General features: G+C 43.3%; 1 protein-coding gene across 1 annotated transcript; it reads right to left on the reverse strand.

Annotated features, from left to right (window-relative positions):
• Nucleotides 1–9,468: 9,468 nt before the first annotated feature.
• LOC138883565 (uncharacterized mitochondrial protein AtMg00860-like) lies at nt 9,469–9,813 on the reverse strand. The gene has a single exon (XM_070164260.1). It carries the CDS (start codon nt 9,811–9,813, stop codon nt 9,469–9,471), a length of 345 nt encoding a protein of 114 aa, XP_070020361.1.
• Between the last annotated feature and the right edge of the window lie 10,622 nt (nt 9,814–20,435).

A 20,435-nucleotide genomic window follows, 5' to 3' on the forward strand; every position in this document is an offset into this window, starting at 1 on the left:
AATACACACACAGAACCCCCCCCCCCCCGAACGTCTTCTTCTTCGCACCACCCAACCAGGCCAGCGACTAACCCTAACTCCACCAGAATTCGAACCGCCCACAACCCCCTGAACTCCTAAGCAAATACCACCACAGTCGCCACCCTCCCTTACACAAAGAGGCAGCGATCATTTCTCCATCCTAAAAACCAACAACGATCCCTTCTTCTTGGACCTCTAAAGAACGGCAGCCATGACCCTACAAAGACACACAACCTAACGCCTCCATTTCCTGTCCGGTGAGCTCGCCGGAAAACGAGCTACACCAGCCACCGACTACCCTGGTTCATAACCCGCGTCTGAAATTGTAGAGCTAGAAAATATTAAAGAAAAGGGATTAAGAAGGAATTTCTGATTTGCTTCAAATTCGTTCGATTTGTCATCTCTCGAATTGTTGTGATATCGTTGTTCCTTCCGCCGGCGCAAGGCTCTGTTCGAGGTTCCATTTCCGTTGGCATCTCTAGTCGCGGCAAGTTTTAGGCCAGATTCTCATTTTGCTTTTTCGGCTAAACAGAAATGTTACTCTGAGTTCCATTAATCGGAGAATAATTCGCTCAAGAAGGTCCATTTCTTATACCTATCTCATTATGTTAGTTCATGAATTGTGTTAATTGTTGATGGTTCTTCTATCCTTTGTTTGATCAATTTAGTCTGCCTGATCAGTTCACTGCCTTGATTTCATGATAAACCTTGATGAATGCTTTAGGTCATTATGTGGATAACTGAAATGAAAATTGGATAACATTCATCGTTGAAGGATTCAGTGGGTGTTGGGATAATTATTCTGAACTAACTGAAACGAACCGAGTTAATGGAAAGACAAAGAACAGTTGATGATCTAGTGCTGCTTTAAATTCATTTTACTTACTTAAGCACCACTAGAGCATGTTTAGGCCGACCATCCCGGGTAGGCGAACCTTTAGGCGCGCTTTGAATTTATTATCGTGATTATGTACACGTCAGCGTGACATGACTACGGTCTCTAAAATGAATATTCATAGCTTGCTTTAGGCGCGACTTAATCTATCATCGTGATTGTGTACACGTTCGCGTGACATAATTATGATTTTTCTAAAAATAAATCGAGGTATGCGTTCGCGCAACTTCGGCCAGACTTTCTTAATAATAATAATTCGTGATTAATTGTGGACACGTACGCGTGACATGATTCTTGACGCGCCAAATGAAATGGGTACACGTACGCGTGACTCGTTTCAAGATAACTCCTTAATTACGAATAATCAAGCAATTAAAAGAGGTAAAAGGTAAAAATATACGTAGGTTCTAAAATGAGTAATTAGACAATTTAAATAAGTCAGGTATGATTAAAGTGACCGTGCTAAAACCACGGAACTCGGGAATGCCTAACGCCTTCTTCCGGGTTAACAAAATTCCTTACCCGGATTTCTATGTTTTGCGGACTGTAAAACAGAGTCAAACTTCCAAGATTCGGGATTTTAGTGACTTGGGACACCATAAATTATCCCAAGTGGCGACTCTGAATTTGAATAAATATTCCTGTTTCGATTATTGTCACTTTAATTGGAAAAACTCCCCTATACCCTCTTTCGGGTAGAAAAAGGAGGTGTGATATTAAGTAATAAAAGCAAAGTAAGAACAGTAGAGCTAAAAGACAATGCTGATGAACAGTAGGCGAAAAAGTAGAGAATATATTCTTTGCTCAATGATAAGATGATGTTACAAATGATTAGGGTCCCCTTTATATAATAGGGGAATCCCTAAGTAAGGTATATTTCTCTTTACAGTAAGGAATATTCTTGGTACAATTGTCTAACCGCCTAGTACGAAATCATACAATCTTATTCCGGGATTTGCGCCATGATTTTGGGGACGTGGCAAGAATCTAGTTTATTCTGTTACAAACCCATAACGGTACTATTTCGGGGTCGAGCACACTCGGCCTCGGTATTCCTCGAACTCCTATCTCCGGGCATTGCACTCTGTCTTCGAGCTCGAGTCTGGTCCACCGATTTCGAACTCGATCTCGCCCGGACTCGGTCCTATAAATCGGGGGCATATGATTTTGACCGTATACAGTGACAAATCTAGGATTTGAAGTTAATGGGTGCTCGATTGCCTTTAGCGTAGATCTAACACTAGTCACAAAATCATAGTCGAGGTATATTTTGGATTAATTTGGTTTATTAATTATATTTTCTGTTCATAATCACTAAAGCGAAATGAGTTCAATCCGGTTTTTTGACAAGGTTAAATTTTCTATATACACTATCAAAATAGAGAAAGGGGATTGACACAGATTTTTGAATATTTTACAACAACAATACTAACATATCCATTATAGTCCCACAAATGGAGTATGAGAAAGGTAGTGTATATGTAGATCTTAATTACCCTTACTTGGCAAGGTAGAGAGGCTATTTCCGATAGATTCTCGGCTTAAAAAAACGTGAAAAGAGAAAAAAGGGAAGAAGACGAAGAAAAAGAAAGAAGAAGGAGATAAAGGACGATAAGGAAAAAGGGAGAAAAAGTAAAAGATGAGGACGACAACAACAACAAAAAGTAAGATTTTTGAATATTTTAAAACGTCAAAATTGGGTCTAAGCTATGATACTCGTCGATTTTCATCTATAGTAGTACTCTTCTAACTTTATATAATAATATAATATCCAAATTCATGAGACGCTTTGATATCTCGGTATACAATTTCAACTATTAGCTTTTTATTTTTTTAATAAAAGCATAAAGTAAGGTAATTGGAGTGTATTAGTCAATTTAGAAATAAAAAGTTTAAAAAAAAAATATTTTAAGAACAAATTGGCCTAACTATTAACCTACTAGTCAAAGGAATTAAGGAAGAAATGCAAATATTATGGATAAAAGATTCTTAGGTATTAAATTGCAAACCTACCTTCAGAACTGTTTCTCATAAGTTGGATAATAATTAATTGATTTTTGTTTTTATTCACGCGTAAACTTAACGAGAGAAATATAAATCTAGTTTGGCCAAATTCAACCATAACTGGGCAAAGTAAAGGAGATAAATAAAGAGCAATGAATGAAAATCGAGATGAATGGGGCGGAAAGAACGGAAAGAAAGTGTAACATGGAAGAGGGTACTAAAATCTATAGGCTACAAAAAGAGTTCGAAAAATTGGAGAAAAAATCAGTGCTTTAAAATAGGAGAGCGGCAATAAAATTGGAAAATATTGAACATTATCGGACGACTTATCAGATTATGTTGACTAACAAGTAAAAAAGCTGAATATGAAATTAGTGATGTTGGGTGGACTCGAACCGATGCCCTTTGAGAGTAAAAGTGACTTCGAAACCAAAGCAGAGCTCATTCACGTCAGGGGTGCTGATGTATTCTTTATGATCAATTTGTAAGGAATTTCCACATAATTATCAGAGTTTCAACTGAAGTCCACAGTGATATACGTGGATTTGCTGTTGTTTGGAATTCATTGGCCCGACTATTCAAGATTTGGGTCGCATATGGCCATAAAAGGAAGCGCTCCCTATTAGGAGACCACTGATTATCGGTGGAGAATCTCATCAATCTCACCACACTTCTTGATGGTGGTTCTTTAAGATGTTACTCCTATCTTTAAAAAAACATGCACATTTTAAATTTTAATTTAATTTTTTAATGATTTTTTGACATTTCTTAAAAGATTTACAGTTATAATTATCGACAATAAATATACTTTTTAAGGTTTGTATACGGTCAAAATCAGGCTTGACCTGGAGCGAGGCAGGCCAAGGTTCAACCCTATGTTATATTGGACCACGACGTAAAGTTAGACTGCCGAGCTCGAGACCTAGAGACCGATCGAGACAGAGGTCGGCTAAGATCGGAGTCATGCAGGAAGGAAATCGAGCAAGATTGAGGAAAACTTACCGAGCCAAATAACGGAATACCAAAATATCTGCAACCGGGCGAGGATCACGGCGGAAATCTCGGCACGTATCAAGAAGAGGCCGATTATTTAGCCAATCATGAGATTTCCTTCTGTATTTAGAATTGTACCATAAGTAGAATTCCTCTACTATATAAAGGGGTTCTAATCATTTTGTAAGGAGGATATTCATGCATAACAAAGCAATATATTACATTTTCTCTCTTAAGCTCTGTTGTTCAGTTCATACTTTTCAATTATACGTCCATTCGGTTCGAGGGTGATCTAGCTCGAGGGCCAAGCTGTGGTTTATATTGGTTTGCTCTATTTTACAGTTAAATTCTAACATTATTCTCGTATTTGTTAGTTTGTGCCAAGTGAAATCACATATCCTTAAAACAACTTATAAATTTAATTGTTATCCAATTAAAATGGTAAACAGTTTGGCGCCCACCGTGAGGCTAAGGATAATACTGATTTTCTAGTACAAATTTTCGTAACACGCATTATTTTACACTTGTTCTTTGAAGTGTCTTTGATTATAGGGTTAAAAATGTCAAACTCTCAACACCTCAACACATTGACAATGATCTCAGCCGCCACGACGAAAATGAGAACATCTTACTAGGAAATGTTATACCCCATGCTGGCCTCAATGGAGTTCCGACTGTAGATCCAATCGACGTCAGTTCACACGTAGCCATCACTAGAAATTTGGTCGTCGACCCAGAAAATAGCATTCGCGAGGGAGGGGGTACTCGATCAGCTACCCAGAACAAACACGGCGGTGAAGATGGCGGGATCAGCCTGTGGGTGATTTTCGAAATGCTGCAGGCTCAACAGGTAGCAATAGCCCAACTTCAAAACCAGAACCACGCTACGTGCAAGGTCGAGCTCGAACCATCACATGAAGTCATACATAGAGTGTCACGACCTAAAATCCACTAAGGGTCGTGATGGCGTCCAACACCGTTGTCATGAAAGTCAACGCGGAAGTATTAGTAAATTCTTATTTCACTTACCCAAATCGGTTAGTAAATTTCTTAATTTGCAATTAAAACAAGTGATGATAAGCAATATTTAATAATAATTATACAATCCAAAAGAACTGCTACTAATGTGTGTGCCAAGACCTGGTGTCATAAGTAGTGGGCAACTAGTAGAATGTACAAAAGAATAAAACTATCCTACTGTCCAGGATAGAACAAACAACAAAAGTAAAGAAAGACCCCATCAAGCTGCTGAACAACACAGGAAGGGAGCAGCCTACCGTGGAAGTCTCGGTCTATGAATCATGGACGCGCACCAGACTGATAGCCAGATGTACCTGCCTCAGATCATGTACAATTAAGTACAGAAGTGTAGTATGAGTACATAAACAATATGTACCCAGTAAGTATCCCGTCTAATCTCGAAGAAGTAGAGACGAGAGGTCGACGTGACACTTATTAGGGTCAAATAATATAATAAATTGTTCTGCTAGGCATGGTAGTCGCAAATAATCAACAATCGGTAAAAAAAGAGGTAATAAGTCATATTCTTAATAATTTTACAGTTAACCGTATACATTTCAAGTATTCAGCAGAACAAGTTATGGATAAGATTTCACACACACACACACACACACACACACACACACACACACACACACACACACACACACACACACATATATATATATATATATATATATGCGCACATTATGCCGAGGTCGACGACCCAATCCAATAGAAAATAAATTGTGCACTGCTAGAGGGTCGAATGGCGCGAACCATAGATGTATCTATTTCTACCGAGGTGATCGGCCCGATCCACAAATATCAATTAATATCAAGAAAATACATGAATGCACATTTAATTCCAAGTAAATTCATACAAGTGTATACATTCGCTTATATTCCTTTCCACGTCTCTAACATGCCCTAAGTGATCACATTAGCAAGAAAATATGGAGACATTCACAGATATAACATGATATGGGTCCTAGACTACCCGGACAATTAACATAATAGTAGCTACGCACGGACTCCCGTCACCTAGTGCGTACGTAGCCCCCGCATTTAGCAGCAAATTACTCCATTATTACACCTATGGGGACAATTCCCTCTTACAAAGTTAGAAAGGAGACTCACCTCGCTCCAAAGTGCACTTCCAATACCACGAACGAGCCCAAACCCTAAATTTGGAGCTGAACGATCCAAAACTAGTTAAATGAGATAGGAACTAGTCAATATAAGATCACAAGATCGAATTCTAGCTATTTAAGTCATTTCCCAACCATTAATACAAGTTTCCTAAAATCCGACCCCGGGACCACGTGCCCGGATTTCGAAATTTTCCGAAGAAAGTTGTTCTCTATAACCTAAGGATCAATAATATATGATTTCTAATCCATTTCATAACCAATTTTGTGGTAGAATCTAAGTTTTATTAAAACCCTAGGTCTAGCTCTAACCCCTTGATTTCTCCAAATCTTTAGGTGTTAATCTACCCAAAACTCAAGTGTTAAACTTAGAAATCTTTAGGTCTTTAAGTTTTATTAAAACCCTAGGTCTAGCTCTAACCCCTTGATTTCTCCAAATCTTTAGGTGTTAATCTACCCAAAACTCGAGTGTTAAACTTAGAAATAAGGGTGATGAACTTACCTCACGATGCTATGTGGAAATCCCTTCTCAAGAGCTCCAAAATCGCTCAATGCCCATGTGTCAAATGGTCAAAAATGGCTGGAGCTCGACTTCTATGAAGCTCACTGCTTCAGCAATTTCCGCATCTGCGAGAGGAGACTGCATCTGCGGAATTGGCTAAAAGGGCTGGGACCGCTTCTGCGGTCTTGAAGCCGCATCTGCGTAGCCGCTTCTGCGGCTCGGCCTGGCCAGCTTTGGGCCGCATCTGCTAGGCTACGACCGCTTCTACGGTCTCGCACCTGCGGTTGACCAACCGCAGGTGCGGTTATGATAGAAGCAGATGCTTCAGCACTTCTCCAAATTCTCAACTTCACTCGAGCCTCATCCGTTTGACGCTCGGAGCTCCCGAGCCCCGCCCAAACATACCGACAAGTCTGAAATCACGAGCCAGACCTACTCGAACCTTCGGAATGCCCGAAACAACTCTAAATCTAAGAGTCACCCCCTAAAACCAAATGAATCAAACCTATGAACTTCAAGTTCTTAATTTTCCTCCAATGAGCCGAAACGCCCTAAAACTACTCGGATTGACACCAAATTTTGCGGGCAAGTCTTAAATGATATATCGGACCTGTACCGGGCTCCGGAACCAACATACGAGCTCGATACCCATGGAATCAATCATTAATTAGTTTCTTTAAATCTTTAAAACTTCAGATTAACAGTTTCTGATAAAAATTTATTACTCGGGCTAGGGACCTCGGAATTCGATTCCCGGTACACGCCCAGATCCCATATTTTCCTACGGACCCTCCGGGACTGTCAAATCACGAATCCGGGTCCGCTTGCTCAAAATGTTGACCAAAATCAAACTTTACCTTTTAAGAAAATCCTAAGGAATCAAATGAGCATATTTCACTCCAAACTCTTCCAAATCCTGAACCTACCATCTCCGCAAGTCGTAAATTAGTTAAATCAAGCACGAGAATTTTATTTAAGGGAACGAGGTTCTAAAAGGCAAAACGACCAGTCGGGTCGTTACATTCTCCACCTCTTAAACAAACGTTCGTCCTCGAACGGACATAGAAAAGTACCTGAGCTACTGAATAAATGTGGATATCTGCTCCGCATGTCCTCCTCGGACTCCCAGGTCGCCTCCTTGACTGGTTGGCCCCTCCACTGGACCCTCACCGCAGAAATCCTCTTGGACCTCAACTGGCGATCCTGTCTATCAATAATGGCAACTGGCTCCTCCTCATAACCCAAACTCTTATCCAGCTGAATAGTATTGAAGTTTAACACATGGGACAAGTCGGCATGATACTTCTGAAGTATCGATACATGAAAAACCGGATGAACTCCCGATAAGCTGGGGGGTAAAGCAAGCTCGTAAGCAACCTCCCCAACTCGCCTCAACACCTCAAATGGGCCAATAAACCTTGGGCTCAGCTTGTCTTTCTTCCCGAATCTTATAACGTCCTTCATTGGCGAGACTTTCAAGAGGACCTTCTCACCAACCATGAATGATACATCACGCACCCTCTAATCCGCGTAGCTCTTCTGTCTGGACTGAGCTGTGCGAAGCCTTTCCTGAATCAACTTTACCTTGTCCAAGGCATCCTGTGCCAAATCTGTACCGTATAACTTAGCCTCACCAGGCTCAAACCACCCGATAGGAGAACGATAATGTTGACCATATAAAGCCTCGTATGGAGCCATCTCTATGCTGGACTGATAACTGTTGTTGTACACAAACTCCGCCAAGGGAAAGAACTGATCCCACTACCCTCCAAAGTCAATCACACATACCCTGAGCATGTCCTCCAAAATCTGAATTGTCCGCTCCGACTGCCCATTGGTCTGTGGATGAAATGTCATGCTAAGCTCCACGCGGGTCCCCAACTCACCCTAAACAGCTCTCCAGAAATGCAAAGTGAACTATGGGCCTCTATCTGATATGATGGAAACATGCACACCGTGCAACCGGACTATCTCCCGAATGTAAATCTGAGCCAGTCTCTCCGAAGTATAAGTAGTCACCACCGGTATGAAGTGTGCCGACTTGATCAATCTGTCGACAATGACCCACACTGAATCAAACTTCCGCAAAGTCCGCGACAACCCAACTACGAAATCCATGGTAATGCGCTCCCACTTTCACTCTGGTATAAGCATCTGCTGAAGTAGGCCACCCGGCCTCTGGTGTTCGTACTTGACCTGCTGGCAATTCAAACACCTAGCCACATACTCCACTATGTCCTTCTTCATCCTCCGCCACTAATAATGCTGTCTCATGCCATGATACATCTTCGTAGCTCTCGGATGAATGTAATACCGCGAACTGTGTGCCTTTTCTAGAATCCTCTCCCTCAGACCATCAACATTAGGAACACATAGACGACCCTGGAGTCACAAAACACCATCCTCGCTCATAGAAACCTTCTTGGCACCTCCCTGAAGCACCGTCTCTCTAAGGACCACCAAATGTGGATCATCAAACTGCCGGGCCTTGATTTGCCCCAATAATGAAGTCTGAGCAACAACACACGCAAGGACTCGGCTGGGCTCCGAAATGTCCAACTTGACAAGTCTGTTAGCCAAGGACTGTATGTCCAAAGCTAGTTGTCTCTCCTCTGCTGGAATGAATGCCAAGCTACCCATACTCTCTGCCTTTCTGCTTAAGCGACCACATTTGCCTTGCCCGGATGATAAAGAATGGTGATGCCATAATCCTTTAGTAACTCAAGCCACCTGCGCTGTCTCAAATTGAGATCCCTCTATTTGAACAGATGATGTAAGCTGAGATGATCCGTATAAACCTCACATGGCACCCCATACAGATAATGCCTCCATATCTTAAGAGCATGAACGATCGCGACCAACTCTAGATCATGTACATGATAATTCTTCTCATGAACCTTTAGCTAGAGCGAAGCATAGGAAATAACTCGCCCCTCTTGCATCAATACACATCCCAATCCAATGCGCGAAGCATCGCAATATACCGTATACATCCCTGAACCAGAAGGCAACACAAGAATTGGTGATGTAGTCAAGGCTATCTTGAGCTTCTGAAAGCTCGCCTCACAATCATCGGACCAAAGGAAAGGAGCACCCTTCTGGGCCAATATAGTCAGAAGTGATGCAATAGATGAAAAGCCCTGCACGAATCGTCTGTAATAACCTGCTAACCCCAGGAAACTCCTAATCTCGGTCACCGAAGTAGAACGTGACCAGCTCTGAACTGCCTCAATCTTCTTGGGGTCCATCTTAATACCCTCTCCTAACACAATATACCCTAAGAATGCCACCGACTCTAGCCAAAACTCACACTTGGAGAACTTAGCATATAGCTTCTACTCTCGCAAGGTTAGAAGCACTACCCTCAAATGATGCTCGTGTTCCCCCATGCTACGGGAGTATATCAAGATGTCGTCAATGAAGACGACGACAAATGAATCAATGTAAAGCCTGAATACCCTGTTCATCAAGTCCATGAATGCTGCTGGGGCGTTAGTCAAGCCAAAGGACATTACCAGGAACTCATAGTGCCATATCTAGTCCGGAATGCAGTCTTCGGAACATCCGAGTCCCGAATCTTCAACTGATGATACCCTGACATCAAGTCAATCTTAGAGAACACTCTAGCACCCTGCAACTGGTCGAACAAATCATCGATACGAGGCAACAGATACTTGTTCTTGATGGTGGCTTTGTTCAACTGGCGGTAATCAATGCACATCCGCATAGTTCCATACTTCTTCTTCACAAATAACACTGGTGCACCCCATGGTGATACACTGGGTCTAAAAAAACCCTTTGCTAATAACTCCTCAAGCTGCTCCTTCAACTTCTTCAATTCCTTCGGAGCCATACGGTACGGTGATAGATATAGGCTGGGTGCCTGGAGCCAAATCAATGCAGAAATCAATATCACGATTCGGTGGCATGCCAGGAAGATCAGAAGGAAACACATCGACGAACTCTCGAACTACTGGAACTGAATCAATCGTCGGAGACTCTGCGGCGGTGTCTCGAACATAAGCCAAATAAGCCAAACACCCCTTCTCGACCATTTTCCGAGCCTTCAGGAAAGAGATAACCCAACTAGATGTATCAACTGTGGAACCCTTCCACTCCAACCTCGGTAACCCTGGAATCACTAAAGTAACAGTCTTGGCATGACAATCTAGGACGACGTGATATGGGGGTAACCAATCCATACCTAGGATGATCTCAAAGTCGATCATATCAATCAACAAGAGATCCACACTAGTCTCAAAACCACAGAATGTGACCACACAGGACCGATAGATCTGATCCACAACCACAGAATCGCCCAAGGGGTGGACACATGAACATGAATGCCCAAAGGCTCAAGAGAAATAACCAGGAAACGAGCAAACAGAGATGATACATATGAATAAGTAGACCCTGGATCAAATAATACCGAAGCATCTCTACCACCGATGGAAATAATACCTGTGATGATGACATCTGAGGCCAATGCATCTGGCCTAGCCGGAAGGGCATAGAATCTGGCTAGAGCGCCGGCGGGCTGGCCTCCACCGGACTGAGCAGTAGCTGGCTGACCTCTCCCTACCTGGCCTCCACCTCTAGGACGACCCCTACCAGTCTACCCTCCACCTTTGGGTAGCGGGCAGCCGGTGCTAAAATCAGAGGCTGCTAACCCTGCTGTACTGTCTTGCCCCAAAGGCTGGGGCAGTATCTCCTTATATGACTAATGTCTCCACACTCGAAACAACCCCGTGGTGCGGTGACCTGCTACCTTGATGGCTGACCCTGATGGCCTATAGACCCACTGGAAGAAGCCTGAACAGCCGGTGGACGGTATGAACTCTCCGGCATAGCACTAAAATAAGAATTAGAAGAATCCTGTGGACCTGAATAACCGTAGGAGGTACCCTGAATAGCTGGAGGGTGATACGAGCTCTCTGGCATGGCGCTGAAATAAGGACGCGCTGGAGTACCCCGAGCAAGCGGTGGTGCTGAATATGGGGGACTGATGGGCTGACCCTTTCCAAACTGACATCTACCCCTAGTCGGGGCACCTCTGAACTCTCTGGAGAATCTATCCCTCTTATCCTGCTGCATCTGCTCTCTACCCCTCTGGCGATATCTCTCAATCCTGCGAGCAATATTTACCACTAACTGATACTCTGTACCCATCTCCACCTTTTGGGCCATGCCAGATCGAATACCGGGGTGCAACCCCGTAACAAATCTTTGCACTCTCTCTGCATCCGTGGGAAGTATCATGAGTGCATGGCGAGACAACTCAGAAAACCTCGCCTCATAATCGGTCACAAACATCTGGCCCTGCTCAAGATGCTCAAACTGATACCGTAGCTCTTCCCTCTCAGAGGGTGGAATGTACCTATCTAAGAACAACTATACAAACTAACCCCAAGTGATGGGAGGAGAACCTGCTGGCCTGCCTAAAACATAGGACTGCCACCATCTACGGGCCCTGCCCTCAAGCTAAAAAGTAGTGAAGCCAACTCCATACAACTCCAATATCCTCATGTTGTGCAGTCTGTCCCTGCACCTATCTATGAAGTCCTGGGCATCCTCATGACGCTCGCCCCCGAAGACCGGAGGGTGAAGCCTAGCCCATATATCCAATAACTTCTATGGATCGCCATCCGCAGTTGGTCTGGGCTGGGGTGCCACTGCAATAACTGGCGGAGCCCCATATGCGGGTAGTGCACCCGGAGTCTGATACACTGCAGCTGCATGTCCAGGAGCCTGAGCAGTAGGGGTCTGTGACCCCCCTCTTGCCTGTGATGTAGCTGGATCTGCTGGAAATAAACCAGCATGAGTCAAAGAATCCATGAACCGCAGTATACGGCCCATGACCTCCTGGAATCCCGGTGCTGTCATAAAGTCCGATGGGGTGGGCTCAGCTGCGGGCACCTCGCCCTGCTCCTCGATGGTAGGATCTCCCGCGGGATCTGCTGGTGGTACTACTGAGATAACTCTGGGATGACCTCGTCTCTTACCTCGGCCCGGTGTCCTCCCCTGCCTCTGCCTCAACCTCTAGCAACCGGGGGGGGGGGAGGGGGAAGGGGGGTAGCTCTGCCCGGGTCTGGAACATCAGCCGCGCGTGTCCTCACCATCTGTAAGAGAATAGAAGAGGGAAATTTAGCATAACAACCACTGCACGATAGGAAATGAATAAAGAGTAGTTTTTCCTAACACCCTATAGCCTCTCGAAGATAAATACAAACGTCTCCGTACCGATACGCAAGACTCTATTAGGTTTGCCCATGACTTGTGAGACCTACGTGAACCTAGTGCTCTGATACCATGGTGTGACGACTCAAAATCCACTAAGGGTCGTGATGGCACCCAACACCGTTGTCAGGCAAGCCAACACAGAAGTATTAAAAAATTCTTATTTCACTTACCCAAATCGGTTACAACATTTCTTAATTTGCAATTAAAACAGGTGATGATAAGCAATATTTAATAAGAATTATACAACCCAAAAGAACTGTCTACTAATGTGTGTGTCAAAACCTGGTGTCACAAGTAGTAGGCAACTAGTAGAATGTACAAAAGAATAAAACTATCGTACTGTCCGGGATATAACAGACAACAAAAGTAAAGAAAGACCCCATCAAGCTGCTGAACGACACAGGAAGAGAGCAGCTCACCGTGGAAGTCTCGGTCTATGAATCATGGGCGCGCACCAGACTGATAGCTAGATGTAACTGCCTCAGATCCTGTACAATTAAGTACAAAAGTGTAGTATGAGTGCATAAACAATATGTACCCAGTAAGTATCCCGTCTAATCTCGAAGAAGTAGAGACGAGAGGTCGATGTGACACTTACTAGGGTCAAATAATATAATAAAGTGTTCTGCTAGGCATGGTAGTCGCAAATAATCAACAATTTGTAGCAAGAGGTAATAAGTCATGTTCTTAACAATTTTACATTTAACCATATACATTTCAAGTATTCAGCAGAACAAGTCATGGATAAGATTTCACATATATATATATATATATATATATATATATATATATATATATATATATGTCATTCGCGCATTATGCCGAGGTCGAAGGCCCGATCCAACAGAAAATAAACTGTGCACTACCAGAGGGTCAAATGGCGCGAACCATAGATGCATCTATTTCTACCGAGGCGATCGGCCCGATCTACAAATATCAATTAATATCAAGAAAACACATGAATGCGCACAAGTAAATTCATACAAGTGTCCAACAAGTGTATACGTTCGCTTATATTCCTTTCCAAGTCTCTAGCATGCCCTAAGTGATCACATTAGCAAGAAAATATGGAGACATTCACAGATATAACATGATACGGGTCCTAGACTACCCGGACAATTAACATAATAGTAGCTACGCACGGACTCTCGTCACCTAGTGCGTACGTAGCCCCCGCATTTAGCAGCAAATTACTCCATTCTTACACCTATGAGGACAATTCCCTCTTACAAGGTTAGAAAGGAGACTCACCTCGCTCCAAAGTGCACTTCCAATACCACGAACAAGCCCAAACACTAAATTTAGAGCCGAACGATCCAAAACTAGTTAAATGAGATTGGAACTAGTCAATATAAGATCACAAGATCGAATTCTAGCTATTTAAGCCATTTCCCAACCATTAATACAAGTTTCCTAAAATCCGACCTCGGGCCCACGTGCCGAATTCCGAAATTTTCCGAAGAAAGTTGTTCTCTATAACCTAAGGATCAATAATATATGATTTCTAATCCATTTCATAACCAATCTCGTGGTAAAATCTAAGTTTTATTAAAACCTAGGTCTAGCTCTAACCCCTTGATTTCTCCAAATCTTTAGGTGTTAATCTACCCAAAACTCGAGTGTTAAACTTAGAAATAAAGAGATGAACTTACCTCACGATGCTATATGGAAATCCCTTCTCAAGAGCTCCAAAATCGCTCAATACCCGTGTGCCAAATGGTCAAAAATGGCTGGAGCTCGACTTAAATGAAGCTTACTGCTTCAGCAGTTTCCGCATCTGCGGTCCCGCATCTGCGAGAGGAGATCGCATCTGCAGAATTGGCTAAAAGGGCTGGGACCGCTTCTGCGGTCTTGAAGCCGCATCTGCGTAGCCGCTTCTGCGGTTCGGCCTGGCCAGCTCTGGGCCGCATCTGCTAGGCTACGACCGCTTCTGCTGTCTGGCACCTGCGGTCGACCAACCGCAGGTGCGGTTATGACAGAAGCAGATGCTTCAGCATTTCTCCAAATTCTCAACTTCACTCGAGCCTCGTTCGTTTGACGCTCGGAGCTCCCGAGCCCCGCCCGAACATACCGACAAGTCTGAAATCACGAGACGGACCTACTCGAACCTTCGGAATGCCCGAAACAACGCTAAATCTAAGAGTCACCCCCTAAAACAAAATGAATTAAACCTATGAACTTCAAGTTCTTAATTTTCCTCCAACGAGCTGAATCGCCCTAAAACTACTCGGATTGACACCAAATTTTGCGGGCAAGTCTTAAATGATATATCGGATCGGACCTGTACCGGGCTCCGGAACCAACATACGAGCTCGATAACCATGGAATCAATCATTAATTAGTTTCTTTAAATCTTTAAAACTTCAGATTAACAATTTCTGATAAAAATTCATTACTCGGGCTAGGGACCTCAAAATTCGATTCTGGGCACACGCCCAGGTCCCATATTTTCCTACGGATCCTCCGGGACCGTCAAATCATGAATCTGGGTCCACATGTTCAAAATGTTGACCAAAGTCAAACTTAGCCTTTTAAGAAAATCCTAAGGAATCAAATGGGCATATTTCGCTCCAAACTCTTCCAAATCCTGAACTCACCATTCCCGTAAGTCGTAAATTAGTTAAAGCAAGCATGAGAAGTTTTATTTAAGGGAACGGGGTTCTAAAAGGCAAAACGACCAGTCGGGTCGTTACATAGAGTTGAATCGGCCTCGAAGAAACCGAATAAGAAGGAGTCGGAGACCAATCCTTCTATCATAAAGATGCTCGAAGAATTAACAAAGAAAATCGATACCAGGGAAAAGAAGATCGAGGAAAACGATAAGAAGGTGAAAACTTATAATTCCAGGGTCGACCAAATCCCGGGGGCACCACGATATTAAAAGGACTCCGAAGTTTGTATAAAAACCTTCCCCCCGAGTGCGGATCCGAAGCTAATCCCCAAGAAGTTCCGTATGCTCGAGATTCTAATGTATAATGGGACGACAGATCCAAACGAACACGATGCCTCATACACGCGCGCCATCAAAGGAAATGACCTGGAAGATGGCGAGATTGAATCTGTATTGCTGAAGAAATTCGGGGAAACTCTATCGAAGGGTGCTATGATATAGTATCATAACTTACCACCTAATTCTATTGACTCATTTGCTATGCTTGCAGATTCTTTTGTAAAGGCACACATCGGAGCTATTAAGTTTGCTACAAGAAAGTCGGACCTTTTCAAGGTAAGGAAGAAAGACAACGAGATGCTCAGGGAATTATCTCGATTCCAAATGGAATGAATGGATTTTCCACCGATCACCAATGATTGGGCGGTTCAAGCTTTTACTCAAGGTCTCAATGTTTGGAGTTTCATAGCTTCACAGTAGTTGAAACAGAATTTGATCGAATAACTAGTTGTAACCTAGGCCGATGTGCATAATTGTTACCAATATAAGATTAGTGTCGAGGATGACCAGTTGAGGGCTCCTTCCATGTCCATTTATCCAAACAGACCCGTCGACAAGTTAAAAGGGATATTAACCGGGAACCACGGTTGAACAGATACCGATATCAGCCGTACGATGGAGATCGGAGAAACAACGGGCCTGGACGCAACCCCGTTCGAAATAATATAAGGAATGATCGAGGATAGAGATCTCGAGGACTTATGAGCAAGAGTGGTTTTGTAGGGATGCCGGGCCCAAAGAAGCACCTCGATTGTGAAAATATAACTTCAACGTAGATGCATCCACCATCGTATCGGCCATCGGACGTATCAAAGATACCAGATGGCCTCGACCTCTGCATACCGATCCGGCCCAAATAAATCCAAACCAAATATGCAAGTATCATGGTACCCATGGCCATAAAACAGAAGGTTGTAGACAGCTAAGAGAGGAAGTAGCTCAATTTTTCAACGAGGGGCACCTTCGGGAATTCTTAAGTGATCGGGCCAAGAACCACTTCAAAAACAGAACGAGCAAGAAGAGCCACAACACGTGATTCACATGATCATTGGAGGGGTCGATATTCCTCAAGGACGAGTATTTAAATGCACCAAGGTGTCAATCACAAGGGAGAAGTGAACTCGGGACTACTTACCAGAAAAGACCTTGTCTTTCAATGATGAGGATGCAGAAGGGATCGAAAAACCCCACAATGACACACTGGTAATATCTGTACTTATGAATAAAATTTAAGTTAAATGTGTTTTGATTGATCCAGGCAGCTCGCCCAACATAATTCGATCGAGGGTCGTAGAACAGCTCGGCCTATGGGATCAGGTTGTACCCGCGACCCGAGTTCTAAATGCCTTCAATATGGCATGTGAAACCACTAAAGGTGAGATAAATCTGCCAGTAGATGTGGCCGGGACCATCCAAGAAACGATGTTCCATGTTATCGAGGGCGATATGAGGTATAATTCCTTATTCGGGAGACCGTGGATCCATAATATGAGGGCACTACCTTCGACCCTTCACCAGGTTCTAAAGTTCCCAACGCCAGAGGGAGTCAAAACACTCTACGGGGAGCAACCCCCTACCAAGGAAATGTTTGCCATTGACGAAATGATACCGATATCGGCAAGCTCATCAACAAAAGGGTCAAGTTCGAAGGGAAAGCAGGAGGTTAAATAGTAACCACAGACACTATCCTTGACCCAACCAGAGGAGCAGGGGACTTACGAGGATGATAACTATATGGTACCTCGATCCTTCATAATCCCCGATGATTCTGACGAAACAAAATCAACGGTCGAAGAGTTGGAACAGATTATACTGATCGAGCATCAGCCTGATCGAAAGGTATACCTGGGCACGGGGTTACCTCCCGAGCTCAGGAAAAAACTTATTCAATTTCTTATAGCTAATATGGATTGTTTTGCCTGGTCCCATCTCGATATGACAGGGATCCCACCGGAGGCCACTACTCATAAACTAAGCTTGGACCCGAAGTTCCACCCGGTGAAATAAAAAATGAGGACTCAGTCCGAGGCCAAACACACTTTCATCAAAGACAAGGTAACCAAACTTCTCAAAATAGGATCCATTCGGGAAGTAAAATAGCCCGAATGGTTAGTGAATGTAGTAGTATTCCCTAAAAAGGGAAAAAAGCTTAGAATGTGTGTAGACTACAAAGATCTAAATAAAGCATGCCCCATTTCTTTGCCTAACATCGATCGCATGATCGATGCCACGGCCGACCATGAGATCCTCAGTTTTATCGACACCTATTTAGGGTACAACAAAATACAAATGAACCCGAAAGACCAGGAAAATACTTCGTTCATCACTAAGTATGGTACCTACTGTTATAATGTAATGCCATTCGGACAAAAAAATGCTGGTTCAACCTATCGACGTCTAGTAAATCGAATGTTCGAAGAACAAATAGGGAAATCTATGAAAGTTTATATTGATGACATGCTAGTTAAGTCCCTGCGAGCAGATGACCATTTAAACCATTTGTAGGGGATTTTCGATATACTGAGGAAGTACAATATAAAGCTCAACCCAGAAAAGTGTGCGTTCGGGGTTGGCTCGGGCAAGTTTCTTGGCTTCATGGTGTCCAATCGGGGGATCGATATCAACCCTGATAAAATCAAAGCTATTGAGGATATCACGGTGGTAGATAATGTAAAGGCCTTGCAGAGGCTAACAGGGCGCATAGCTGCCCTAGGGCGATTCATTTCGAGATCTTGAAATAAGAATCGCCGATTCTTCTCACTGCTTAAGAAGAAGAGCAATTTTGCATGGACTCCGGAATGATAGCAGACCTTGGAGGAACTAAAGCGATATTTATCGAGTCTGCCGCTGCTTCATACCCCAAAAGTGGACGAACAACTTTACTTGTACTTGGTAGTCTCCGAGATAGCGGTAAGTATAGTACTGGTATGAGAAGAACAAGGTATGCAATTCCGTGTCTATTATGTTAGTCGGACCTTAGGTGAGGCAGAAACTAGATAGCCACACTTAGAAAAATTAGCGCTTGCTTTAATAAGCGCCTTTAGGAAACTAAAACCATATTTTCAATGTCATCCAATATGTGTTATGACAACTTATCCTATTCGAAATATTTTGCACAAACCCGAGCTTTCGAGTCGATTGCCCAAATGGGCTGTGGAAATAAGTGGGTACGATATTAAGTATCGACCCCGGACTGCCATCAAGTCTCAAATCTTGGCAAACTTCGTGGCTGACTTCACGTCGGCCCTCGTACTCGAGGTTGAAAAAGAACTGCTGATAAAGTCGGGTACATCTTCGGGAGTTTGGACCCTCTTTATGGATAGTGTTTCGAATGTGAGGGAGTCCAGACTAGGCATCGTGTTAAAATCACCCACGGGTAATATAGCTAGACAATCTATCAGAACTACAAAATTGACTAACAATGAGGCCGAGTATGAGGCCATGATTGCAAGTCTCGAACTTGCTAAAAGTTTGGGGGCGAAGGTCATAGAGGCCAAGTGTGATTCCCTCCACGTAGTAAACCAAATTAACAGGACTTTTGAAGTCTGAGAAGACGAATGCATAGGTACTTGGATAAACTACAGATAACTCTACATCGATTTAAGGAATGGACCTTGCAACATGTACCTCGAGAACAGAACAACGAAGCCGACGCTCTTGCCAATCTAGGTTCATCGGTCGAAGACGATGAACTCAACTCGGGGACTGTCGTATAACTCATGAGATCGGTGATCGAAGAAGGCCACGCCGAAATAAACTCCACAAGTTTGACTTGGGATTGGAGAAACAAGTATATAGAGTACTTAAAGAGAGATACCGACTAAGTCCTACGGGAAGTTCACGAAGGCACTTGTGGAAATCATTTCGGTGCCAAATCATTGGTCCACAAAGTAATCAGAGCAGGGTCTACTGGACTGATATGGAGATGGAAGGAAAGGAGTTCGTTCGAAAATACGACAAATGCCAAAGGTATGCGTAAATGATTCACCAGCCCGGAGAGTAGCTCCATTCAGTCTTATCCTCATGGTCGTTCATGAAATAAGGAATGTACATCGTCGTCCCTCTTCCATCGGACCCAGGTAAAGCTCAGTTTATTTTATTTATGACTGATTATTTTTCTAAGTGGGTTGAATCAAAGGCTTAAGAGAAAGTCAGAGAAAAAGAAGCCATACACTTCATTTGGGACCACATTATATGTCGATACGGGATGCCCTTAGAGATCGTATGTGATAATGGAAAGCAATTCATCAGCAACAAAATGACTAAATTTCTTGAGGATCACAAGATCAAAAGAATCCTATCAATGCCTTATCAGCAGGAACGGACAAGCCAAATCGACCAACAAAACCATCATTCAGAACCTTAAGAAGAGATTGGCCGATGCTAAATGGAAGTGGAGAGAGATACTACCCGAGGTTCTATGGGCATACCACACAACATTGAAATCCAGTACCGGAGTAACACCGTTCTCGTTAGTTTATGGCGCCGAATCTCTAATCCCGCTCGAAGTCGGAGAACCTAGCATCAGATTTCGATATGTAACAGAGGAGTCAAATAAAGGGGCCATGAATACGAGCCTAGAATTGTTAGACAAAAGACGCGAAGCCGCCCTCGTCCGACTGGCCGCTCAAAAACAGCGGATTAAGAGGTACTACAATCGAAGAGCCAATCTTCGACATT

Source organism: Nicotiana sylvestris, chromosome 12 (genome assembly GCF_000393655.2).
Source record: "Nicotiana sylvestris chromosome 12, ASM39365v2, whole genome shotgun sequence".
Classification (NCBI taxonomy): Eukaryota; Viridiplantae; Streptophyta; class Magnoliopsida; order Solanales; family Solanaceae; genus Nicotiana; species Nicotiana sylvestris.